The sequence below is a fragment of the Dipodomys merriami genome, unplaced genomic scaffold (genome assembly GCF_024711535.1).
Source record: "Dipodomys merriami isolate MVZ:Mamm:240054 unplaced genomic scaffold, mDipMer1.0.p SCAF_3, whole genome shotgun sequence".
Taxonomy (NCBI): domain Eukaryota; kingdom Metazoa; phylum Chordata; class Mammalia; order Rodentia; family Heteromyidae; genus Dipodomys; species Dipodomys merriami.
The window spans coordinates 71,410,161-71,436,821 of NW_027204492.1; the positions used below are offsets into that span (position 1 = coordinate 71,410,161).

At 46.2% G+C, this 26,661-nt stretch overlaps 1 protein-coding gene across 1 annotated transcript; it reads left to right on the forward strand.

Annotated features, from left to right (window-relative positions):
* The first annotated feature begins 281 nt into the window (after window positions 1–281).
* Nalf2 (NALCN channel auxiliary factor 2) lies at window positions 282–26,661 on the forward strand. Its single transcript, XM_070040246.1, has 3 exons — window positions 282–1,289; window positions 23,304–23,475; window positions 23,863–26,661. The coding sequence occupies exons 1-3, from the start codon at window positions 432–434 to the stop codon at window positions 24,246–24,248; spliced, it is 1,416 nt and encodes a 471-aa protein (XP_069896347.1). The 5' UTR covers window positions 282–431; the 3' UTR covers window positions 24,249–26,661.

Here is a 26,661-nt window from a genome sequence, read left to right on the forward strand (position 1 = left end):
AGCCGAGACGGCTGGAACAGAGTGCCAGGCGGGCGGCCCGCCGAGGCGGAGTGAAGTGGTGCGGAGCTGAGGGCAGCGACACTATGAGGAGTGCGGCGCCGCCGCCGCAGCCGCCACCGCCCCAGTGCCCCGCACCGCCTCCCGCCGGGACTCTGGGCAGCGCCTAGCGGGGGCCGGGCGGCGGCGCCCCGGGCTTAGCGAGGGAGCGCGGGAGGGGCGCGGGGACGGCTCGAGAGCGCTCCGCCACTCCGGCCTCAGCGGAGGGGTGGGGAGCGCCCGGGGCCGGCCGGCCTGTGTCACCATGCGGCCCCCGAGGTAGTGCCTGGACGGCGCCGAGAAGCGCGGAGCGGTGCGCAGCCCGCTCGCTTCAGACGAGACGGCCGTCCGGCCTCGCGCCTGCCTCCTCCCTCCAGCCCGGACTCCCCTGAAATATGTTCTGGGGCGCTTGGATGTGGCCCGAGAAAGACGCCGCCGCGCTGACTATCTGCTGCTGCTGCTGCTGCTGGGCTCCCAGGCCGAGCGACAAACCTTGCGCCGACTCTGAGCGGGCGCAGCGATGGCGACTGTCCCTGGCGTCCCTGCTCTTCTTCACCGTGCTGCTCGCTGACCATCTGTGGCTGTGCGCGGGGGCCCGGCCCCGGGCCAGAGAGCTGAGCAGCGCCATGCGGCCGCCCTGGGGGGCCGGCCGGGAGCGGCCACCGGTGCCTCCTCGAGCGCTGCAGCCACCGCCGTCGTCGCTGGGTGAGCCCAGAGCACCCCCGGGCTCCTGCAGCCCCCGATACAGCAACCTGACCAAAGCCGCCCCCGCCGCCGGCCCCGGGCCGGTCTGCGGCGGCATCCCCGAGCCAACGGGGCTGGATGCAGCTTGCACCAAATTGGAATCTTTGCAGAGACTTTTCGAACCGACTACCCCAGCGCCCCCTCTTCGGCCCCCTGACTCCCCTTCCCGTGCCCCGGCCGAGTTCCCCTCCGCCAAGAAAAACTTGCTCAAAGGCCACTTTCGGAACTTCACTCTCTCCTTTTGCGACACCTACTCGGTCTGGGACTTGCTGCTGGGCATGGACCGCCCCGACAGCCTGGACTGCAGTCTGGATACCCTGCTGGGGGACCTGCTGGCTGTAGTGGCCAGCCCACGCTCCGGGACCTGGGAGGCATGTAGCAACTGTATCGAGGCTTACCAGAGACTGGACCGACATGCTCAGGAAAAATATGACGAGTTCGACCTCGTGCTGCATAAATATTTACAGGCAGAAGAGTACTCCATCCGGTCCTGCACAAAAGGCTGTAAGGTAGGAACAGGCGACCGCGGCCAGGAAGACTGGGCTCGGGCAAGGGATCAGGGAGCAAAAAGGTTCCCTTCTCTACTCACCATTCCCAGTGCAGCACTGTAAGTGCCGCCCGGAGCCCCTCCCGAGGGACGAAGCCAAGGGATTCAGGATAGGTAATCAATCAGCTGGCCAACTTCTATTGATTCAGGTGTGGGCTTTTTACAGCTGGGCCTTCCTGGAGCCCCACCCCTGCAGGAGGAAGGAGGGGGAGGGTTCCTGGGTCCTAGGCTGGCCAGCCCCAGAGACTTAATCCCCCCTCCCCCAATCCTCAGCCAGGTTGCCTACCTACTGAGCCAGGGTTGAACTTCCTGGGAATGGCCAGTGCAGGGGAAGGCCAAAAGTGGCAAAAGAACATTTTGGCAACCGAACCCATGCCCTTTGACTCCTGTCACTCCTGGTGGCAGGGCACACCATACTGTTGACCTTATATGACTTGAGGTAACTGACCACAGCCTAGGCAGGTAGAGCCCAGAGGTGCCTACCTTCTCCTTAGGACAGAACCTGCAGGCTCCTGTCCTTTAACAAAGGAATGAATGGGACACAGAACACTCCAGCTGTAAAAGGGCCACTAAAGGTTGGTGCAATACAAAATTCCCACTGCCTTCCATCCCAGATCCCAGGTTGGTGTTGGATGTGTGTGGGGGGGGGGGGAGTGGGGAGAGATACCTTTTCCTACTGCTAGCTACAAGCATCCAGAGGAAGCAAGAGGTGAGGCAGCTGCAGAACATGCCTGCCCAGGGAAGAGCTGAGTGCTGAGAAACTTCTTCACCCCCAGTAAGGTTGTTCTGAGTAGTATGTGGGTGGGGGCTGTAAATATCTGGGTTCTGATGCTATTTCCCTCTTCTCCTCACCTGGCCAGGTAGTCTGTTTTGGGAAAGAAACAGAAAAAGCAAGGTCAAAGGGTCAAGTGACAAGGAGACTAGGTGGGATGGTGGCCTCATACATTCTCCAGCTGGGGCCAAGAGCTGGAGGGGGAGATGGTTGCCTCCTAGCCTACCTCATCTCCCTCCAAGGCTTTGGGGAGGAACAGAAATTGTCTTCTTCCAGCTACCATGACCCTCACAGACTTCTGCAAGGTTCCAGATCTCTTGGTGGGTTCCATCTGGATTTGGGGCAGAGGATTGTGGAAGAAAGGGGTAGCTTCTTGATCCTGACTTCACTTTCTCCTCCCTTTTCCTGTTCTCGTAAGCTAGCAGTCTCCCTCCCGCCTCCCTCAGCCTCAGCTGACTCACTGCCTCACTCACACTACCAAATGAGATATTCCACTTCTTAAAGGTGTATAGACAGACACATACACACAGAGCCAGAACACAACCACCACCACCCCAGGCAAAGTCACATAGAGATCCAGAAAGGTCGTTATAGCCTCCAACAGTGCCACAGATGCAGACTCTCTGTCTCTGTCTCTGTCTCTCTCACTCTCACACACACACATGTTTCCCCATAGTGTCAGTGTCAGGGAGGCAGAAGTGCTGTAACATGAAGAAGGACACATTTTGTCATACAGAGACATACTCTCAATGTCCAACACAGACCCATTCACTCAGTGAGAGCAGAAGGACTTAGTCCTCTAGGAGATGGAGTAAAGCATTTCAGGTTCTTGTTCTTTTCTCCCCAAACACATAGCCCCAACTGTGTACCACCCTCTCCCCTCCCAATCATCAGGATGAATGAGAGCCACATCATAACTTTCCCATGGGGTTTTCTTTATGTTATACTTGGCTCCAAGTCCCATTTGATCCCATACTCAATAGTAACTTCTCGCACTGATTATTTTTACCAAGCAGTTTGATGTAGGAGAAGACAACTTATCTCTGATTCAGGAGGCTTCTATGACTTGTTAGCTGTGTGACCTTGGACAAGTCACTTTCCATCCCTAAGCTTTCATTTCCTCATTTGTTAAACTAGAATCACAATCCTTGTTCTACCACGTTCTGAGTCTTTTGTGATAATTAAGTGGAAAGAGGTAACTAATAGTATTTTGTAATAAGAATTTAACATCTAACATTAATGTAATGTGTAGGGATTTCAACCCCTTTCACATATGTTACGAAGTTAACTACCCAGGAAGGTTAGTGATACTAGCATCATTACTTCATTTGCAGATGAGGAAACTGAGGTGTAGAAGGACTAGGCATTTTGCCATGAGGTCACTCCACCAATGTGCAGAAGTTCCAGGATTCCACTTGTATATTTCAGTGCTAAGTGCATGACCTCCTGTCAAGTTCCCTAAAGTCCTCCCTCTTCTCTATTGTCTCCTTGTCTCTCTCCTGTGAGCAAGTAAACTCCTGCCTGCTGTGCAGACAGAAGGGCAGTGCCAGCTATTCAGCACTCTTCCTGTCTTTCTTACCTCTTCCAAAGCTCTCTTCCTCAACTGAGGCCTGGAACCACAGGGCGCTCAAATCCAGCTGTAGTATGAATACTAAGTGGATGGGAGAGACAGTCCTGCTTTTTTCTGCAGCTTCCTTTTCCCACAGTTCTTCATCCAACCTCCCTCACAGACTTCTTTGCCCTGAGCCTGCTCCCAAGCTCTGAGCCTGTCTGTCCAGCCCCTACCCTAAATGGAATTGCTGGCAGAAGATGCCCCAGCCTCACATTCATCTTGAGTGAAGAGCTTACAGACCAAGGCCAGGATGAAGAGGCTTCCTCTCATCTGAAAATCGAGCCTGGAACCTAGTTTTGAGCCACATGACCCAGGGCCCAGGGCCCAGAGCCTTTGTTTACAGCACCTCAGTCAAATCCTTCCTAGGTGGCCCCAGAAACCTTGTTCCCTCCCTCTGAGATATCTGCCCCTGTTTTGGGCCCCACAGGGCCCCGCAAATCATACCTGTCTTCACTGCTGTCTGTGACACCTCCCAATTTAGTACCAGCTGCAACATTTCCTTAATGTGCGACTGACTTCCTCTCGCTCAGCAGGGCAATGTTAGCTCAGGCAGTCTGATGCCCATCCCCATCCTGGTCTCTCCCAGCTCCTGGAACCATGCCTGACCTCTCCATTATTTTCTCGTGCACTCCAAAGTTCTAACTATCCCTTAGCTGTGCCTAGGAGTACTGGACAACCACCTAATTCTTCCAGCTCTCCATCTTCCCAATCCTGCCATGCCCCTGTCTCTTATTTCCTCCCCCCACCTCTGCCTCTTTCCTACTCTCAATTCAAAACACTCAGACTGGGAGGAGTGGTAAAAGTGGGAGCCAACTCATAGCCTCTTCTGTCATAGCTCTTCATCCAAGAGGGGCTAGTATTGATAATGGTTAGTGCAAGGGAAGATGTAACAGTTCTGCTCAATTCTGAACTGATCCACACCCATCTACCAGACTGTTTGATTCTGGGACTCAAACAGGCCAGGTCACATAGGAGCCTCGAACCAAAGTTCTTCTGGAGAAAGTGAGAGCAGTTTGACTTGGACAAGAAGAGATTCAGGAGGATACAATCTGGTCTCAGATCCTACACTTCAGAAGAGTTGTTCTGGTACAAATGAAGAAGCATGTCCTAATTGTACTCAGACAGACTTCATAGTTAGAAAGGCTTGCCTTCCATCCTAGCTTCCTCATTTCTTACTGGTGTGCCCTCAAGCTAAGTACTTCAATTCTCTGGGCCTTGCTTTTCTCATTTGTAAAATGGAGATAATTAATCAAAACAGTGGTCAATATTAATGAGAAGTCTGTATAGGATCTAGGTCTGGCACATTAGAGGCACATACTTCACAGTATTTTCCTTCGCAAGGAACAGGCTGCCTTAGGAGGAGGTTCATTCCTGATCTCAGGAAAGGTCTGGCCTGATTCCTGGCCAGACATGCTATGGAAGTGATTCCCACCAGATTATAGGAGTAGGATTATGTGGCCATTGGACCAAGTGGCCTCTGAGATCTCTCTCAGTACAGAGTTTAGGCCCATGAATAGAGCCAATTCCCTGAACAGTGGCATTGGATAGGGAGGTCTGACAAGGCGGTTGGGCCTCAACACCCACACACAGAGAGTGGGGGGCTGCCAGAGCCAACACCTCGCCTTCTGCCCATACCCGCTGGGGCCCTGCTCTTCCTCCACTCCAGCTAGCAGCTGTTTCTGCCTCACTGCCTTCTCTCCTCCCACCTGCCACAGCTATCCTGCCAAGCAGGACTCTGATCTAATGGTGGGAATGAGAGGTGTTGAGAACAGAGAGTTCAGGGTAGTGGGCAAAGGGAAAGAGCCTCAGGTTGACCAGTGGTCCCTGTTGTCACTGAAAGCATTGCGCTACAAGTGTACTTTCTGATCCAGAGCTCTTGAAGCTGAAGTGGTGCCCTGATTTCTGTTTAGGGGTGGAGGAAGATGGAGGCAGTCAATAAGCAGCCAGCCGCCTAGGAACCCTGGCAAATCCAGCCCTGTGAGAGAGGCCTCCAGATCCATAGGCACTCATCCTTTCATTACTGAGGATCATGAGCATGGGGCTCTGGGAAGGACCAGGAGCCAGGAATTATAGAGCAGACACAGAGAAAAGGCAATGCTCATGGCTAGTATAGAACATATGCTGGGGATGGCAAAGCAGTCTCATGCTGAAATACACTTCTCCAGATTCCCATTCTGAACTACTCCTACCACAACCTTCTTCCACAGTGCTCCTCCCCCATTTTAGCTCATACCCAACACTCCCATCCATATACCAATGACCCACAACCTGCCTAATTTCCTATTTGTCACCCTTTCCAAACAATACTCATGCCTTATTTTCTGATCCTTATCCACTGCACTCATAGTCTTTTGCTCCTCCTCTATCCTCGCACCATGCTCCCCTCTAAGTGTATGTCCCTCCCATGCCACTGCTCCACCTTCTACTCCCATTCCTCCTACCCTTTCTCCCAAATTCCACACCATCTTCTGGCTTCCCTACCTCACCTCCTTAGCACACCTCCTGCACTCACACCTCCAAGCCCCTACAGTCCTCACATCCCTCACTTTCTACTCTCACTTCACTTCTCCTTTACTCATCCCCATCTCTCTTCTTACCCCTCTCATCTCATGCTCTCTTTTCCTGCCCTTCTCCTTCCTCCTCCTCTAACCTTCTCCCTCTCTGTTCTTGTCTCCTTTCCTCCCTTCTTCCTTTTCACTCAGGCACATAGATACTCATACACACAGAGACACAGAGACACAGACACAGACACACAGACACACACACTTATCACCCAGTCCTCATGGTTACTTCCCATCCTTCCCGCAGACTGGTGCCTGACTACTATAGTCACCATAGCAACGGGAACTTCCAGAAGGATATACTGGTATCTCCTGAAGATGGGGATAGGGGGACTTAAGGGGAAGAAGGAAGCCTTGCTTCCTCCAACCCAGTATCCTGGTCTGACTAGAAGAGTCTGCTGGACATGGAGGAGGTGGAGTAAGGAAAAGGCAGATAAAGGGTGGGGCTGTAATCAAAAGAGGGCCAATGATCTCTGAACACATCACAAACAAGAGAGGTTGCTTCTAAGCCATGAGGGGTATATACAAGTGCCCTCTGCAGACATCTACCTCAGGGAAAGGTACACCCACTATTGTAGGGTGGGGTGAGGTGGGGATGCAGACTGACACTTCAGACTCGTGAGTGGGAGTTTGCCCTAGAAAAACTTCTCCCTCAGGGCAGTTCTTTTGTGTTTCCCATCCTCCGAGGCTATTTACTTGTGGTGTGCTTGTACATACTGGGCATCAAACAACATCCAGCCCTCCTCTCAGTCACATGTGGACTCCAGTTGCTGAAATCTAGGGGTAGCTTCAGCTTCTGAGGACAAGTCTGAGCTCAGAAACACTATTCTTCTATGTTGACCTGGTAGATTTGGGAAATGGGTATGTCTGGTTTCTTATGGTTACAAGGTGCATAGACCACAATCTGGGCAGGTGGCAAGAGATGCTGGGATAGCCTTTTGTTTCTGGGCATAAGAGAGGGCTCAGAGTAGCCTGAAGTCCTGAGACTTTGAGGTGAGTAGGTGCTTAGAGGGGAGAGCAAGGGTACCAGGTAAACTGTCCTTGTGGAGTGACAGGGATTGCCAGGACCAATTTTCCTGCTTGAATGGATTCTGGACAGAGAAACTGGAGCCTGAACTATAAGTCTTTGGGCCAGAAGATGAAGCCAACTGGCTCCAAAGAAAGAAAGGTTAAGAAAAGGGAAGAGAAAAAGAATATATAGTTGGATGCTTGTGGCTCATGCCTGTAATCCTAGATACCCAAGAGGCTGAGATCTGGGTGTCATAGTTCAAAGCCAGTTAGGGCAGGAAAGTTCACGAGATTCTTATCTCCAATTAACCACCAAAAAGCCAGAAGTAGAGCTGTGGCTCAAGTGGTAGAATGCTAGCCTTGAGTGAATAAGCTATGGGATAAGGCCTAGGCCCTGAGTACAAGCCCTCAGTACACACACACACACACTCTCTCTCTCTCTCTCTCTCTCTCTCTCACACACACACACACACACACTCGAAGAATATACATATATGTGTATATATATGTAATTTAATCTTGACAATTATCTTAGCAGACAAGTACTATCATTATCCTCATTTTACAAATGAGACAACTGAAGCTCAGTGAGAGGAAATGACCTACCCCAGGCTACGTAACTAAAAGGAAGGATAGCAAGGATACAAACCCAGGTCTTTCTGTACTTTCCCTGATGCATGGATTTGTAAAGTAGATATTAATAATCCCCTCCAGCTGTCAGATGCAATTCCCAGGTGGCTAGATTGAGAAGCTGGACTGACTGGAGGGCGGTTCAGCAGAGCTTATTGGCAGCTTGACGTGGCTTAGATCCAGAGTGAGGATCTACCAGCATCCTTTTTGTTATGGATCTCAGACTTTTTTCCTTGAGACCCTGTGATAATTACTGATATCTTGGGAAAGTGATGGAAATATAGTCATGAGTATGGGAGATATTTACTCTGTCCTTGTACTATAGGCGCTGCAAGAAAGAAGGGAGGAGCCTCTTGGCTCCTCTTGCCTGGAGAGACAGTGTTTCTGTTATATTCTCAGCTCCAATCTGAAAAGATCAACTAGGGAAATAAGGGATAAGATGCCCTAGGCAGATCTAATGCAAGCCTGACCCCTATCTTGTCCTCAGCATGTGCTGGTGGAGCTGGAAGGCAAAACAAAAGCACTGAGACCTTATCACCTCAGCCTGCTGAGGCCTATCCTGGGATTTGAATGCCCAATTCCCATACCATGTTTTTAAGCTTAGACTGCTAAGCTTCTCCTGAGGTTCAAAATAAGGGCCAACCCATCAAGTTCTGCCTGGAGAAGGATATTTGGTAGTATGAGTTTTACTGTTTCCTGTCCTACTTGGTTTGAAGCAGATAGAATGGCTACCTGACTGATTTGTGAAAGGTGAGCACATCTGTTTAGTGTTGAATTCAACTAAATCTTCCAACTATGTTAATATTTCAGAATTATTATAGACTTTGAATTTTTTCAAGTATCTTTTTTTCCTAATTACAAAAAATGATCTTTGAGAAATTTTGGAAGACTTAAAACATGACAGGAAAAGAGGTCTATGAGATACAGGGTTTGTTTTATTGTGTTAAATTATATGCAACATCTATTTAGACATTTTCACTGTTCAGTGGCATGGAGTTCATTTCCAGGGTTGTAAGAAATCATCACTATCCATTTCTAAAACATGCTTTATCCTTTCAAATAGGAATTCTGTGCTCATTAAACAATAACTCTCCATTCCTCCCTTTATTCCATCCCTGGTAATCACTAATCTACTCTCCAACTCTGAATTTGGTTATTCTAGGTAGTGCATAAAAATGGAGTCATATATTATCTATCTTTTTTTTCCCGACTGGCTTATTTCATGTACCATGATTTCAAGGTTTATTAATGTTGTTGCATCTGTCAGAACTTCATTCTTTTTTTGTAGTTGAATAATATTCCACATTTTGTTTGTTCATTTCTTGTTGGACATTAGGGTTATTTCATCCTTTTGGCTATTGTGAATAATGTTGTCATAAATGAAAATATCTGTTTAAGTCCCTGCTTTGAATGCTTTTGTTGGTATACTCAGGAGTGGAACCACTGGATCATATAATTCTATGCTTTAATTTTTTTTTTTTTGGGTCCGGTCGTGGGGCCTGAACTCTGGGTCTGGGCGCTGTCCCTCAACTCTTCAGCTGAAGGCTAGCACACTACCACTTGAGCCATAGCACCTCTTCCGGCTTTTTTTTTTTTCTGCTTATGTGGTGCTGAGGAATCGAACCCAGGGCCTCATGCATGCAAGGCAAGCGCTCTACCACTGAGCCACCTTCTCAGCCCCTATGCTTTAATTTTTTGTTTTTTGAGACAAGGGCTTATTTGGTAGCCCAAGCTGGCCCTGAACTCATGATCCTCTTGCTTCGGCCTCCCAAGTGCTAGGCTTACAGGTGTGTGACACAATGCTCAGTTTATGATTAACTTTTTGAGGAACTGCAGTCCTGTTTTCCATAGTGATTGCGCCAATTTAAATTATATTACACTTTACATTCTATACCATTTTACATATATATCAGCAATGTAAAAGTGTTCCAATCTTCATGTGTTTAGCAATACTTGTTATTTTCTGGGTTCATTTTACCATAGCCATCCTGGTGTGGCTACATGTTGTTACGTAGTTGAGACAGTTTTGCATCTGGCTTATACATTAAGTACCTTTCCATATAATTAGATATTCGCAAACATCATTTTTGATGAGTATACAATATTGTGTCACATATTACATAATTTATTTAACTGGTCCCCTTACTGTTAGATATTTACATTAATTCTAACTTTTTGGACTGGTTTTGGTTTTGAGACAGGGTCTCACTAGGTAGCTCAAGCTGGCCTGGAACTCACTATGGACCCTAGGCTGACTTCCAACTCATGATTCTCCTGCTTCATCCTCCCAAATGCTTAGATTACAGGCTTGTGCCCAGCTTTACCTCCAAGTTTTTTTTTATTATTATGAATAATGATATAAGGCATATCTTTGTTCATAAATTTGTATCAAATCTATGAAGTTTTTTGTACTAAATGCTATCTTGATCATTTTTTCTTATTTTTCTATGCTGAGTTTTTCAAATCACAAAATAATGCATGTTCATTGTATCAATCTGACAATATAGAGGCTATAAAGAAAACATTAATAATCCTCCTATTCATTCATTCCTAGTCTCACTGCCATGAGGTCACTGATGTTAACAATTTTATGTGCATTCTTCCACCCCTCTCTCTAGGCTTACATAAACATCTACACACAAAATGACTTTGTCTTCCTTTGTTTTGCATACAAATAGCATAGACATTAATTCTGCAGAATGAAGTTTTAAAACTAGAGTTACAGATTCAAAGAGTATTAACCTTTTTAATGCTCTTGACATACATTTATAAATTTCTTTCAAATTACTAGATTATTGTAGTTTATGCCCTTGCCAAAAATGTGAGACTAATTTACTTGGGAAACGATATCGCTTTGGTTTTTCATTTGCATTCCTTTGGTCAGACATTTGTTTTTCTTGTTTATAGACTATTTGTATTGCCTGTTTGTGAAATTGTCTGTTTCTTTTTCGTAGTTATTTCTATGTATTCTTTTCTATGTATGAAAATTGACCTTTTCCAGATCACATTTGTTATTTGTGTTTTAGAGCTGAAAGGAGAGAATGAAAAGAAAGGAATCTATCCCAGGCATTTCATACCCTTTTCTTATTTAATTCTTACATCTGCCCTGTGAAATGCATACATATTTTTCTCATTATCTGATAGAGTAGATAGACTCATAGAGATCAAATGACTATCTCAAGGTCATCCAGCTAATAAGAGTTGGAGCTTAGATTTGAATGGAGGTCAAATCCAGGGATTTGAATGCTAGAATGATAGTGGTTGTACCCAATATATACTGGTGGAGTTACACTACAGGTAAAGCTTTGTGCTATTGGCTTACACACATCATTTACAAAAAAGGAAGGGTAGTTTCTCCTATTACCTTTATTTGGCAGATATGGAAAGTATGGTTCAAAGAAGGAAACTGTCTGAGGTATTACTAATGAGAGCTCAATTGGGGATTTTGACTGCAAGGCTGTCTGAGTTTAAAGATGTGTGACCCTGTTTTCCCACTATCTATACTGCCTACCTGTTAGATTATTTGGACTTCCCAGAGAACCATGTAGACATCCAGGTACAGAGAACAAAGAAAGGTTTATTGCTGGGAAAGGGGCAGCAAGACCCCTTCTCACAAGGGAGAAGTGAAAAGAAGCACTGGCTATTGTCTGAGGTGATCTATATAACCTAGGAGGTTTAGGAGGGGCTAGAAGGGGCTAGGAGGCAGAGACCCTGCTGTGGACATGTGGGCCAGGGACTTCATCATGGTAGACTAGGATTTATGGCTGCTGTCCAAATAGTAGATAAGGGGTCCTGCAGCTGCGCAGACCTGAAGGTCACTCTAAGGGGCTCTTGATGCTTTATAAGGTGGTTGCTGCACCAGAGAGTGTCATCCCAATGTAAGGGGGGTTGGCAGCTGATTATTTACTGGTTGATTATTTACTGCCTTTACTACTTGGGGCTAGCATTTGCCTAAGAAGGGAGCATGCTAAGCTGTGGAGAGGAGAAGGAGCATACTAAGCTATGGGAAGGGAGCGCTTTGGGCTAACACTACCTATAGACAATCTCATTGGATCAAGACTGAGGTACAGAGAAGGAAAGTAATTGGCTCTTCAGAGATTTAGTGACTGAGTCCTTGTCTTCTTGTTGATGACATGTCCAAGTTCACACAGCCAGTTAGTGGAAGAGGCAGAATCAAAATCCTGTTCTATCTGTCCGTATGGCTGGAGCAAAGGATTCTTGAAGACCATCTATGGAGTAAGCTGTGGAGAAGGGACAATTATGTGAGGTGTGTAGCTGCTCTGAGATGTTTCCAAAGGGAAAGTCTGTGACATTGGGAGTCTTTCAGGGTAAGGTTATTCTAGAAACACGCAAATAGTATTTGTGACAGGAGAACTCGTCTTAGCTAAGTCTTAAGTGTCTTACAACACTTCAATTGAGACATCATCTCTTCCTATACCAATTGTGGATTGTCATAGATTTCACATAAATTATAGCCTCAGGGTAGGAAGCTAATGGGTGTGGGAGAAGCAAAGCACTCTCTCTCTCTCTCTGTCTCTCTCTCTCTGTCTCTCTGTCTCTCTGTCTCTCTGTCTCTCTCTCTCTCTCTCTCTCTCTCTCTCTCTCTCTCTCTCTCTCTCTCTCTCTCTGTATGTGTTTAGAAGGAATAGAAGAAGGAGTGCTTTGATAGGAGAAAGGAAATGATTGTTTGTAGTTCTGAGTATGCAAGTGTCCCTAGCTACCCCTCCCCACACAAATTTTATGAATAGACTAAGAAAATCACCCTCTCTAACCAAGTCTAGAGTTCTCTTCACAACTTGGCTTGAACTTCTATCAAAAACAAAATTTTTTTAATGATAGCCTTCCATAGTGGTGCCAGGTTGAAGGAACTATTCCAAGGGCAGTGTGGGATGTAAGAATTTGAACACTGAAGTATAGCTAAACTTGAACTCAAAATCTACTTTGAAATCTGTCTTTTCTGTAGTTATTGAGGACTTGAATGTGTTCCTTAAACTGTCTTGGTACCCCACTTTCTTCACATTCAAAGCTAAGAAATAGGGTCATTATGAGGCTTACATGACAAATCATGCCAATCTTAAGGAGTACAGTGCCTGTGAGATGAGAAGTGCTCCCGTAATGTTAACTGCGATATTATTACTGGCTGTGCGCCTTGGGCAAGTTATTTAAACTCTTTGGTCTTCCCTGTCCTTATCTGTAAAGATCTGCCTGTACCTCAGGGGGTGATTGTGGGGATTAAATGAATTAATAAATGTCAGGATCAAGTGCTTAAAACAGAGTCTGGCATATAGTAAGCACTTAATAAATGGTAGCTATTATTCTCATCATAATTAGGTGTGTTTAATCCAACTGATTGCTTAACACCCTATTGAAATTCACAACACTGAGTTGGGCTGCTTAGGAGAAGGGAAAGATATCTTGGGAACAGAAGGCAAAGTGTCTGGGGAGAGGGGAATTGGGGAGGGAGAGGAGAATTGGAGGTTAGAAGGCAACTAGGGAGATTCGAGTGACAGTATTTGAGCTAACAATGCTTAGCTGGCTTAGGAAAGAAGAACAAGCACAGCTGTCAGTCACCTTTGATCAAGTCTCTTCTTTTTAGCCTCTCATCTACCTAGTAAGGCATGGTAATGGGGAAAGGAAGAGAAGCAGGGGCAAGGAGCTGGTTTTATGGTGAACTTGCTGAAATCGGAAGATGGCTTTCTGGGTAAACAGGTGTGCCTGGCAGGTGAGGAGTATATATGCAACTCTAAAGAAGCTAAAGTTGCCACTGTCTCACTAACACTGTGCCATTGTACAGAGAAGCCCCAGAAGCTTCCCTCTTTTCATTTTAGTTCATTTCTCTGTCTCTGGGACGTCTCATTAGCCCTGTTACCCTGCTAAGCTCATATAGCCCAAGTTCATAGTTCACACACTTGTGCTAGTGTAGATGTTTCAGGGTAGGACCATATGGGCTGAATCTGGCCAAGTTAAGGTCAACTGTTGGAGATTTTGAGTTGTTTCTATTTTATCAAGTAATATATGTTCCTAATTTTCAAAATAAGTTGAAATTCTGTATTCTGATACATACCTCCACACTTTAAATGTTCTGCCAGTATTGCAATTTCTTTTTTTTCTGTCTTAAAAATCTTTATGTGCTTGTGTATGTGCATATGTCCAGCCATTTTGTTTTAGTTATGTTTTGACTAGAGTCTAGAGTTTATGTCCAGTCTGACTTGGACCTTGATCCTTCTACATATGCTTCCCTTGTAGCTGGGATGTCAGGTACTCCTCCAATGTCCAGCCTATCTGGTGATCTGATTAGAAGAGGATTTGGCTATTACTACCTGCAGCATCATATGGTGCTTCATACATGCAGAATTGGCATATCACAATTTCCGGTTTCAACAGTCTAATTTATTTACATTATTAGGTTTATAAATATTATTTATAGCTGAGTCATGCAGACTACTGTGATTACATTTGTTTCCTAGGTCAACTTGTTTTCTTAAAGTTAATAATTGCTTCTCTTGCTGGATGCCAGTGGCTCATGCCTGGAATCTTAGCTACTCAGGTTGCTGAGATCTGAGGATCACAGTTCAAAGCCTGCCTAGGCAGAAAAGTCCTGAGACTCTTATCTCCAATTAACTACCAATAATGGGAAATGGAACTGTGGTGCAAGTGGTATAGCACTACTGTTAAGCAAAAATTAAGCTAACGGACAGTGCTCAGGCCCTGAGTTCAAGCCCCAGTACTGGCACACATGCGCACGTGCACACACACACATACACTAATAATAATAATAACAGCCTTTCTTTTTTGCTATTTGCTTGGTTTTCTATGCCTTTTCTCCATCAGTTATAAAAGTTCATGAAAACACATCTATAACACATTTTTCTCATTTTTTTCCCTTGAGCTCTTTAGTCTGAGATAATTGCTGGAAGCTTAGTTTTAATATGCTTGTCAAGCACCTTCATGTGTGTATATCTTCTATTTGTATGTCAGCTCCCTTCCTTTGTAACCCTAAGAAAATGCACATATAAGCAGTATGTGGAGTAAAATCCCTGTCCTCTAAGAGCCTACAGTCTTATGGATATGTGATTATGCAGAGGTCTTGCCAGAAGAAGGCTTGGACTCTGTTCTGGGACTTGGAATTAGGCCATTTCTTTGGTCTCACACTCTAGGCAGGCCTCCCTCTCCCTATCTTTAATGAGTTATTACACAGTCCCCTGGAGAACAAATGGGATCTCAGTCTGCATTAACAGAAACTGTTTTTTTAGGACATGAGGGTTGGTACTTCAATTATACTTTGTATTGATAAACCCTATCTAAGGATTGTTTTCATAGGACATACATTCAAAATAACAAGAAAATGGGAATTTTTATGAATGTTAATAACCATATAAAAGTGAATACTGGAAACTACATGAAACTGTCAAAAAGCTGAGGATGTTTGGCTTCAAGGAAATGGAGTCTATACATAGCTATCTCCATTTTTCTTCTCTAACATTACCTTTTCAATTTATTGCAGTATGGGTTCTACCCCTGCTGCTCCATTGAAACTATTCTGACCATAATGATAGTGACTCAAACCAATGTTTTCTTATCTATGTAAATCTTTATCTGCTGACTACTCCCCATTTGAAATTCTTTCCCCTCTTAATTACAGAATGCCTTTCTCTTCTATTTCTCATCCAATCTGGGGTGGGGGGGGGGGGGAGTTGGTTGTTGTTTTGCTTGTGGTACAAAGGCTCCAATGCAGGGCATCATGCATGCTAGGCAAATACTTTACTACTGACCTACACCCTCAGCTCTTCTCCAGTCTCTTAAACTACTCTTCCAACTTAATCTGATTTCCTCTAGTGATGATCCTTATTTCTCTCTGCTCTTTATTCCCTTGGCTTCCACTGTTGCTGTTATCAGTCAGGGTAAGCTAGATTATACTATAGTAGCAAAGAACCACCAAACACCAGAGGACTGACAAAACAAATAGTTATTGCTTGTTCATGATACATGTCTAAAATTAGGTCAGCAGGAAGCACCTCTTTATGACAGTCAACAAAACACCTAGCATAGTAAAAAATAAGTCCATCTCAACTTTGCTGCCATAGTCAGAAACAGAGGAAAGAGAATGTGGGAAATCATATACTGTCCCATAAATCTTCTTCCCAGAAGTGATCAGTGCATCACTTCAAGTCACACTTAATTGGCTTGTATAAGTCATATGGCTACTCTTAACTTCAGACAGGAAAAGTAGAATCCTACTAAGTTCCTAACCCCTTAACTCCTGATAACTCCCAAACTTTTATCTAGAGCCTCCTTTTAGCAAGACTAATGCCTCCCCTTGATATTTCCATGTAGCTGACGTATGTGTGTGCGAGTGCGTGTATGCATGTGTGCACTTTAATGTCAATCTTACCAAAACCTGAACTCATCTTCACTCTCAAATCTACCATTTCTTCTATTCTGGTTTCCTTATAAAAAATGAAATTACTATTCATCCAGTCAACCAAACTAGAAATCTGGTACTTTTCCTAAGACCCTCTCAACTCCCTCATTTTCCACATTTGTAAGTAATCATTTTAGTTCCATCTCCTTAACATCTATGATCATATCTGCACTTTTCTTCCAATTTATTTCCTCTGCTGCTACTGCCTCAACTGAAGCCCTTTTCATCTCTCACTCACATGGTTGCAGTAGTTTCCTAACTGATCTCCCTGCCTCCAGTTTCAATGTCTATATTTTATCCTCCATACTTCCATTCAGATAGAAATCTAAAAAGTCAGTTACAAATGTAAGCCATTAAAATAAAATTTGTCAAGGAGCTGGTGGTTCATGCTTGTAATACTAGCTACTCAGGAGGCTAAGATCTGAAGATCACGATTTGAAGCCAGCCTGGGCAGCGGGGAAATTCTATCAGACTCTTATCTCTAATTAGCCACCAAAAAAAGGCCAGAAGTGGCGCTATGGCCATGAGCACAAAGACTCAGGGATAGCACCACGTCCTGAATTTAAGATCCCCCCCCTCTGTCTCTCTCTCTCTCTCACACACATACACACACACACACACACACACACACACACACACACACACACACACACACACACACACACACACACACAATCATTTATGTTTTGAGACGTTGTTTTGCTTTGTGTTCCAAGCTGGCTTCAAATTTGCAATCCTCCCGCCTCAGCCTACCAAGTAGTGAGATTACAGGCTTGTGCTACCACACTTAGCATAGACTATTGTTAATTATACATTTCTTAAAAGTTTATTAACATTCTCTGTTACCTTCCAGAAGAAGTGATTTCCTCCTCGGCATCACAGCATATTGATATGGTCATGGCGTTCTTGTGTAACCCCATGTTCCACTATGCCCCACTTTTGCACCCTGTAATTATACTGAATTATCTACAGTGTCTGAATCCAGAACTCTTTCATGCCTCCTTGACTTTACACGTGTTTATTCTTTTTTCTTGAAATGTACATTACTCTCTCCCTAACCCACCTAGTGAATGTTTCCTTTTTTTTCAAGTCCTAACTCAAGCCTTTCTCATATGTAGGTATTTTCCTGTCCTTCGGTCTTCAGCCTTCAAAACACAGTCTTATAACTCCTCTCATTATGATACCACTGTACCAGGCAATTTATAGCAATTTATAATGATTATTTTTCACATGGTTGTCTCCCCACTCCTTGAAGACAGGAATTTTATCTGACTCATCCTTATTATAACTCCCAGCACAATGCCAGGCACTCAGAAGATGTTCAGGATATGTTCATTGCATGGAAAAATGAATGAGGAGACCAGATTCATAAATGCCTTCAGTGCTGACCTGGGGCAGGAAAGAAGGTAACTGTTCTGAATGACCTCTGATAAGAAGCATGAGGTAGTAAGAACCATGAGTGAAGCCACAAGAAGCATTAACTCAGCTTAAAAGAAGCAAGAATGTCTTTAACTGCTAGGGTTGTCTGAAGATATGGGCTTCCCTAGGAGACAATGAGCTTTCTGTAACAAGGTTTACAGACAGAAGTTAAGTAGCACTTTTCAGTGATGTTGGAGTGGAAATTGCTACAGCAGTGGACTGATGGCTCTCATTCCTAGTCCTTTCCATTCTGAAGCAGTTAGGAACTTGTCTCCTCTGCTCACCTAATTGATATGGGTCGTTAATGCCCTTTTGGAAGCATATCTGCATTATTGCCCTAATACTACTTTTCAATCCCTAGCCAACCTGAGCCTAGCTTGCCTTCAGGCTGTTGCCCTAGAAGTCTTGACAGCACAAAGGGCCTCTGGAACTGGGCTGGTGTTACATTCTCACCCATCTCCCTACTCATCTCTCCCATCTTTCTCCTCCAGACTAGGCCACTTTGATTCAGGACTGCTCTTTCTAAGAAACAGTACTGCTATTGCTTATTTTTATAGCCACTTAAATAAAGCCCTACCATCGTCCTGGATTTGCCCTATAATGCTTCTAATCCTATTCTGATTCTGCCAAAGCCAATGGAACAATTGCTGTCCCCAGAATTATATCCATGACCTTCTTCCTCTGGTTGGAGAGACTGATACTGACCTTACTTTGAAAGCCCAGAGTCATGAATAGGGGTACTTGTTTTTTTCAGAACTTGCCAATTGTGTCCTTCACATCATTCTAGGCATGCTGGTCAATGCAGCATAAGGTGACATCGGGTTATCTTTCAAGGTGCCTCTTCTGTCAGCCCCTGGTAAGAAACAAGCTTGCGAGGGATTAATGTGGGCAAGACAACCCCTCTCTCTGGGCCTGAGTTTCCCAGGGGTAAAATTAGGGGTGAAATGGTTACTAAAGTAGACAATGGATTTCATCCTAGGCCCAGCCCCCATGTCTGCTATGCTTCCACAAGCATTACTGCTATAGCTCCTGGCCAAGGGTCCCAGGAGTACATTAAGAAGACAAGCAGCCATGAAGAGAAGGCCTATAGGGAGGATTTGGATGGGGAAACAGCCCAAGGGAGGGAAGCAAGGTAGAATTCAAGAAGGAAACTATATATTTCTTGTAGCTCTCCTCTCTGGAGGATTTACCAGCTCCAATACCAAGAAACTTAGAATGGCCTCTTCTTTCTAAATTCTCTGACCCAGAGTACCAGCTTTGGGATGTGAGTGTGCATTCATGCAACACTCAGTTAAGTCTGGCATTTCTGTGTGTTAGATTGTAGAAAGCATACCCTGGCTAAGGCTGCAAGCCTAGAAGCGGGGCTAGGCTGGCCAGGTCTTCCCACTTCTCCCTAAACTGGTAATAGCAGAGCCTAAGATGGGTGGGGGTACCCTTGATCTTGCCTCTCCTGTTTCAGGAGTGGCTCTGACACCCAGCTAGGAGGGAGAGTGGGACAGCCTTCCCAGCTTCCTTTTTGGGTTAATTGGTGTTTCCTCTAGTTACTCCCTACTTCCTCCCAGTTCCCATAGCAACTGGGCTGTAGCTGCCAGAACTTGATTGAGCCCAGCGGTGGCCTGACTAAGGTGGGGAAAGGAGGGCAGTGCTAGGTCAGGGCCTCCCATCCCACCCATGCCTCTCCCTACTACTTTAAGGGCTTAGGATGGTCCAGTTCAGACAAATAAGGCATGATAGAGAAACCTTACTGCCAGGCTTCTGAGAAGCCCAGAGCAGGCCTGGTTCTCCACAGCTTCTGTCCCCTCCCCCAGGCCTCTGTGTCCTGCCCTAGTTTAGACTTTAGTTGCTGGTAGGGTGGTTCATTAGGAAGATCCCTAGAGTCAGAGTGGCAAAACCAGGTTTTAGGTTCTTCCCTCTGCCACTATTTTATATACCTGTAGAGGAATGAGGCCTTCCCCCTTTCTGGATCTGTTTTGCCAGCTATAAATGGTTCTTCACCCTGACTGCATACTAAAATTGCCTGAGGTGTTTTGTGAACCTGTAGATGTGGGCCCCACCTGCAAGGACTCCGACTTTGTTGGTCCAAGGGTGAAATAAGCTTGGCATTTTAAAAGCTCTCTGAGTGATTCTAACATGCACACAGAGCTGAGAAAGTGAGAATAAAAGATCTTCACAGGTCTCCCAACTGACTGTTATCTAGTTCTAAGACATTTCCTCCTATTCCTTGTAATATGCCCCACAACCCTCCTAAGCCTGGCCTTTCTGGCCCTCTCCCTGTCCTCTCAGATGAGTGCCCAGGACCCTGTGACTATCCCAGCCAGCCAGTTCCCTGGTTCAGGTCTTATACTGATGAAACAGGGCAAGCTCAGGTTAAGACCATCTTGAGAGTTTGGAGATGTGGCTTAAGTGGTAGAGCCCCTACCTAGCAAGCTTGAAGTTTTGAGTTAAAACTCCAGTACAGCCAAAATTTTTTTAAAAGACTATCTAGAGAACAGAGACATAGAATCTAAGGTGGGGTTATTGCTCTGGATGGGAGTAGCGCTGAGAGCCAGACCTTTTACTTGAAAAGGACCCCAGGCCACCTTCAAGCATTTGGACCAGCAATGGCTCAAGTGGCCTATTGTGGGGCCAAGAAACTGGATTACCTCTGAGATCCATGTCATTATTCTTCCTCCATTCTCCTCATTAGCTCCTTGCCTGTTCCTGCCTCACCACCCACAGGCCTGGTGTCCTCCCCAGGCAATCTGCTCACCCACTTGTTGCCATGGTGACTCTGGCTGGGGGTGTGGAGACTGGGGGGTCGTCTAATTAAGGAGAAAGGCCGCACTCCCACTGTCAGGCCACCCCTCTTCCCTCCCCTGCCTTCTCTCTCTCCCTTCTTCCCTCCCTCTGGGAGCAGATAAGGGAGTGCCCAGCCACTATAGCTTGTTACTGGGCTAATTGCAGTTGCCTGTGAAGAGGCCAGGAATGCCACTAGGGCCTCTTTATCTAGAAGCAAGAATATTAACCTGAAAGAGCCCAAGCCATTCTCCAGTGGCCCTGTGAGCCCCCACTCCACTCATGGACATGGAGTGGAGGGTCGATCCTCCACAATTTGGGTTAAGAGTGAGGTAGACTCCAGGCCCAAGCTGGAAGAGATGCACAAGCAAATGTAGACAGAGACTCAATTTTTTGGCACTTGGGAGCTTAGAAGACAGAGGGCAGTCTTTGAAGTATTAGGGCCATTTACTTTTAGAAGACTTTACTCTCTTTCCTGCCTTATTTCTATTTTTCCAACCCTTCTGAACTCTTCTCCCTCTTTCTGTATACTTCCATCTTTTTCAGCTATCCTGATTCCTTCTCATCCACCCTTGATCTGTCTTCCTCCCTTTCTTACTCTTGCCTTAGCAATCCAACTTCACCTTACCCCTTCTTATGCCCTCACCTGCTCTTATCTCCCTACTTTTTACCTTTCTCTCATCTTCAACTCCCCTCTTATTTTTTTCACTCATAGTTCACCCCCTTACCGCCCTTATAACCCCCTCTTATTCTCCAGTCTTCTACCGGACAACCCTGCTTTTTCACTACCACCATAATTGCCAGCATTCATTAGCCCTCTACTCCCTATGCTTTAGTACCTTCTTACACATTTCTCTTTTATTCCCTTATCCCACCCACTTTCACTTCCTCTTGTCCTATAAGCTCCTTTTACTGCTTCCTTTACCCCTAGCTCTCTCTTGGACTGCCTCTGACCTTCACCCATTCTTTTTCACCCTTCCTCTGTTGTGTTCTCATTCCTTTTCAGGTATATTATATCCTAATAATATCATCTTTAGGAATTTATATAAGTAGAATTGGAGACAAGTGTGTAAGTGCTAAAAAAAGGTATTCAGTGGAGAATTGTTTAACCACAGCAACAACTTAAATATCCATGGACAGGCAAGTGGTAGCTTCTCATCCCATTCATACAAAACCATTCTCTGTTCTCTTGGTATACCATGTAATTGTTCTTCTCAATGTCTTTGCACAAGCTGTAACCTCACTATGGAATGCTCCTTTGTCTCATCTCTACCTTATATGTAAAATCCTCCTTTGAGTTCAAGCTCAACTATTAGTACCTCCCTGGACTCTTTCCCAGCTTTTCTATTTGCTTCCAGCCAATGATACACAGTTTGACATCTATAGTACAGGTCATATGCCAGCTATTCAAGTTAGATGTGGTCTACTTATGTGATGTGAGTTTCCATGGGGAAGAGACTGTTCTCATCTACTCATCCTCTTCATTCAGGTCACAGATACTGTATGAAGACATAATGACTAATAGACAATGGCAAATAGATAAACCCATGTCTGCCCAAATGCAGCTCACCTTTCAGTGGAATCAACAGAGGCAAAACAAAAGTGGAGACAAATTAATATTTGTTTTTTTGTAGTGAATAAGGATTAAAGAAAAAAGAATAGTGAGGATGGCATCCTCTGGTATAAGTGGTCAGGGAGACCCAGTCTGAGGAAGTGATATTTAAACTGACACCTGAAACATGAGAAAGATACTGTCATACAGGCAAAACATGATAGTATCCTACACAAAACCACTAAGAGTACATTTGGCAATGGTTGGAGGTATTTATTGTTGTTCACAATGGAGAAGAGAAAATGTTACTGGCATCTAGAGGACAGTGGTATTTTCAGTATCCCACAACACATAGGATAACCCCCACAACAAAGAATTGTCTGACTCAAAATGTCTATAGTATTGCTGCTGAGAAACCCTGGGCTTGATAGGACCTATGGTTTGGAGCAGGGGGGTTTCCTTACTAGGACCCAGTATCTGGTAGCAATGGGTTAGATGAAGAGCACATAGTAGATCCATGTAAGTGAAACTGCAAAAGAAAGATTGCAAAAGCAATGGAATTGTATCCATGATGCCTGCACTTACATCAGGGCTGAAGCCAACAGGAGAGAGCATGGATTAAGTGGAGCTCAAAAGCACATGTGGTGCCTGGTATGGCAGATTCTGGTTTTTATTAAAATAACCCCTCAAATTTGTATTGCCCTTTAGAGTTTACAAAACAGTTTCTTATGTACCATATTATTTGATCCACATAATACCCTAATGAGCAAGATTAGTCCCTCCATTTCTTTCTTGAATTTAGAAACAGTACAATCAGCAGCCAAGGAAATGTTTGCTAAACAGAATGCAACTGAAATTTGCCTTGTTATATATGGGTAACCTTAGATAAATCAAAACACCTCTTTGAACTGAACATAAGATGCTAGGGTAGGATGAAGTAGAGACTGGTAAAGCTTTAACATAGGACTAATTTTGTGATTTTTTGCCAAAAAGCAAATTCTGTCTTGGATGACTGTATGTGGGGAACTTGGGACTTCTGGCTATGAGATAAGAGATCTTAGGGGAAGATTAGGGGTCATGATGCAAACCTTTCTTCCTCTTCACCTCCTTGGGTCCTAGGGTTAGTTGGCCAGGGCTTTCTTGAGAGACCAAAAATACTCTCTCCTCAGCTCTGAAGGTAGGAAGGGGCAGACATGTGGACTGATGCTCTTTCCTCTCCCCACAGGCTGTCTACAAGGCCTGGCTGTGCTCAGAATACTTCAGTGTGACCCAGCAGGAATGCCAGCGCTGGGTGCCCTGCAAGCAATACTGCCTGGAGGTGCAGACCCGGTGCCCCTTTATCCTCCCCGACAATGAGGAAATGGTATACGGAGGGCTCCCTGGTTTTATCTGTACAGGTAAAGGCTGGGTACTGGGGAAGAGGGAGGAGGTGTGAACTCAGAGCAGGAACCAGGTCAGGGGAGTGGGAGTGAGGAGGACAGAAGGGGAGATAGGTTAGAAGGAGATCAGTAGTTGGATAAGTAAGCAGCAAAATCCATAGGTTGGGATGGGGGCCAAATGGAATAGGAAAAAAAGACCAGGGTAGCCATCTCTGCAAAATATGCTCAGCCAGGGAGTCAGTTGGGAGAGAAGGGCTCAGAAAGGAAAGGTACTGAGTGCCAAGGAGAAAGAAGTTGCATTCAGTTACCTGAACAGTCCCAGCTTTGCAAATGTCCTCTCCAGGTAAGGCAGAACCATTGCCCCCACCCCCAGCACCCCACCCCACCTTCCTTATTCATTGGCAGGGTTGCTGGATACTTCACCAAAGCGGCCGGAAACCAAGTGCTGTGACGTGCAGTGGGTCTCTTGCGAATCGGAGAAGAAGAAGTTCAAGGAGTCTGAGACCCCCAAAACCCACCACCAGCAATTCCACCACTCCTATTTCCACCACTACCACCAACAGTACCACCACTACTATCCCCGCCATGATCCCCCAGGCCGAGTCAGCCACAAGCCCTCCCTGCTGCCAGTCTCTGGGGGCTCCCGTCTCAGCCCCAGCAGGATCCGGCTCTGTGTCCTTGTCCTCATGCTCCTCCATACCATGGTGTCCTTCTCCAGCAACCAAGGTGGTGGGGGACTGGGGTTGGAGACATTGCCTGCCCTAGAGGAGGGCCTGACACAAGAAGAGTGACAGGGGTAAGGGAGGACAGACCTCCACCACACACTGACATCAGCTCCAGCCCCCCCCCAGGTGGGGGGGAGGGAGCTCCTCCCATGGGAGGTGCAGGACCAGGTGGGAAGGTGGGAGAAACAGGGGGTCAAATTAGCCCCCAACCTATCCCCACCCCCCAAAGCAGCTCCAACAGAATGGCCAGAGGGCCCCAGGGAGCTATAAATTCATCCCGGAGTAAAAGATAGGAGCAGCAGGTGCCCCCTCCCAAGCCCCACCTATGGGACTTAGCAAAAAAAAAAAAGGGGGAGTGGGGGCTGGAATTGCCCGCCCCTGCTGAGAGCCCTGACCCCAGGGAAGGAGGCTGCTCACCCAATCTCAGCCCTGCAGGGAATGTTGGGGGGCATAGAGGGGAGAAACTCTTTTCCCCCTCAGCATTCCTTTTGTTGCCAAGATCCTTAATTCCCTCCTGCCCATATCCCTACAGGCAACGGCAGACAGTGCAATTGCCCTCCTGCCACTTCAGCGCCCCTTGGCCCATGTGGGGCTATCAGAAGTGAAGCGTCAGACTGGAAGATGAGGTGCGCACAGTTGCAGCTGTATTGGGGCTCTGGTTAAGCTGTGCCCTTAACCCTCTAGGCAATGAGGGGTAGTGCTGGGGTATGGAATGAATGGTGAAAGAGAATGAAGATAGGGGAAGAAGAGGACAGGCAAGATTCAAACTGGGGGCCTGAAGAAATGGCCAAATTGGCTCCAGCCACCTGGCCCAAATCAGAGAGTTACATAAGGATCCCTCTGGGGAAAGAGCACAAGAGATGAGTTACTTGGTGGAAAACAGAAGGCTGAGGGCCAACAGTTGGACTGCCGCTGTCTGGAGGGCCATATCTTAAAGAAGGTGCACACACTCTCAAGGGCCACTCTTGCCCTGGAGATCTTGGCCTTGAGGCCAAGGACCTTTCATTTCCGATCTCCATGGGGAGGAGGGACTTGAGCCCAAGTGGGTCAGGCCTGGCCTGGGTCCTCATACTCCCTTATCTTGTCCTAGCCCAGGCCTCCATGAAGGAGAGCCTGGTGGTTTTGTCCCAGTGCTCTCCAGAGATGAGCCTCCCCCATCCCTACCTGTCCCTATCCCCAGCCTACCAAAGAGTATTTATCCCTTCCCATCCCTGACCCCATGGGTTACTAACCCAACTGTAGAACAACAAGACTCCTAGTGGGTCCCTTTCCCCAGACATCCCTGTCCTTGGTGGAGAAAATTCACAAGCTGGCACAAGCTGATGAAAGACATTGTGGTGTTGTCCCTTCATAGGCTCTTTAGTTAGGCTGGGGACTAGATGAGAGAAGAAGGCTATTAGCCTTGCACTGGTCTGCTGGGATTATATTATCTGAGATATCTAAAAGCCAAGAAAAGCTGATAAGAATAAGAGTCATAAGTGTGTGGGACAGGCCAGGGGTTTTCAATGCCAGAAGGGATAGAAGGACACATGGTGTCCTATGGTGGGGAAGGGTGGTCCTAGAGTTATGTTAGGGGATTGAGGCAGGGGAAGAAAGCTGAACTTGCTCAGCTCAGGGACAAATAGGAAGCCTACTTAGGAGAGAAGAACTTCCTTGACTGGGTCCCAAGTTAGCTTAATGAGCCTAGGGAGTATTTCCCTGCCAGTTTCTCATATCTCAAAGCCTTTCCCCCAGCCCTGTGCCCTGTCCATACACTCCCATTTGGCCCACAGCACTTCGGGCCTGACCACATACCCCATCCCTAGAGTGCTCTTTTCAGCTGGGAAGGGGAAGAGGTGCTGGCTCCTTTCCAGATGTGCTTATGTATAAGTGAAAGATAGGCACTCGGGCTCCAGAGAGACCTTAGTTACTGCCTTCTAACTCCTGCAGCCTCAGGAGGGGAAAAGGGACTGGGCAGCAAAGAGGGACCATACAGCCCCAGGGAATGGGCCCTTGGAGACTCCCATCCTCCCTTCTCCCTCACCAAGTGCCCAGGAGACCCCTGGCTCAGACCAGCCCAAGGCCTTGCCCAGTGGCAGGGGAAAGGGGCACCACACTCCACCTCAAAGTCATCTGACTGTCCCCATCTACCCCTACCACCTTGACCTTCCACCATCTCTCCAGCTGCCCCTGCCCTCCATCACAGGCAGCAGAGCCGGGCAGCTTTCTTATGCCATTTTCTACACTGTGCTTCATGAGTAGGACTTTCTTGCACTAGTTCCTATGATTGAGTCCATGCTGGTTTCCTAGTAGTCCCCATCCTTTCCTCCCTTACCTGGCTATAATTCAGTTGTCTCTGCCCTCCCTCTTACTTCTGCCTCTGTGTTCCAGTGAGAGTCTCTGTATGTGTACTGCTTTCTGTTTCGTTGCATTGTGGGGCAGAGGCCTCTCTGCTCTTGTTTAACCCCATAAAGAAATAAATGGTAAGACTTGATGATAA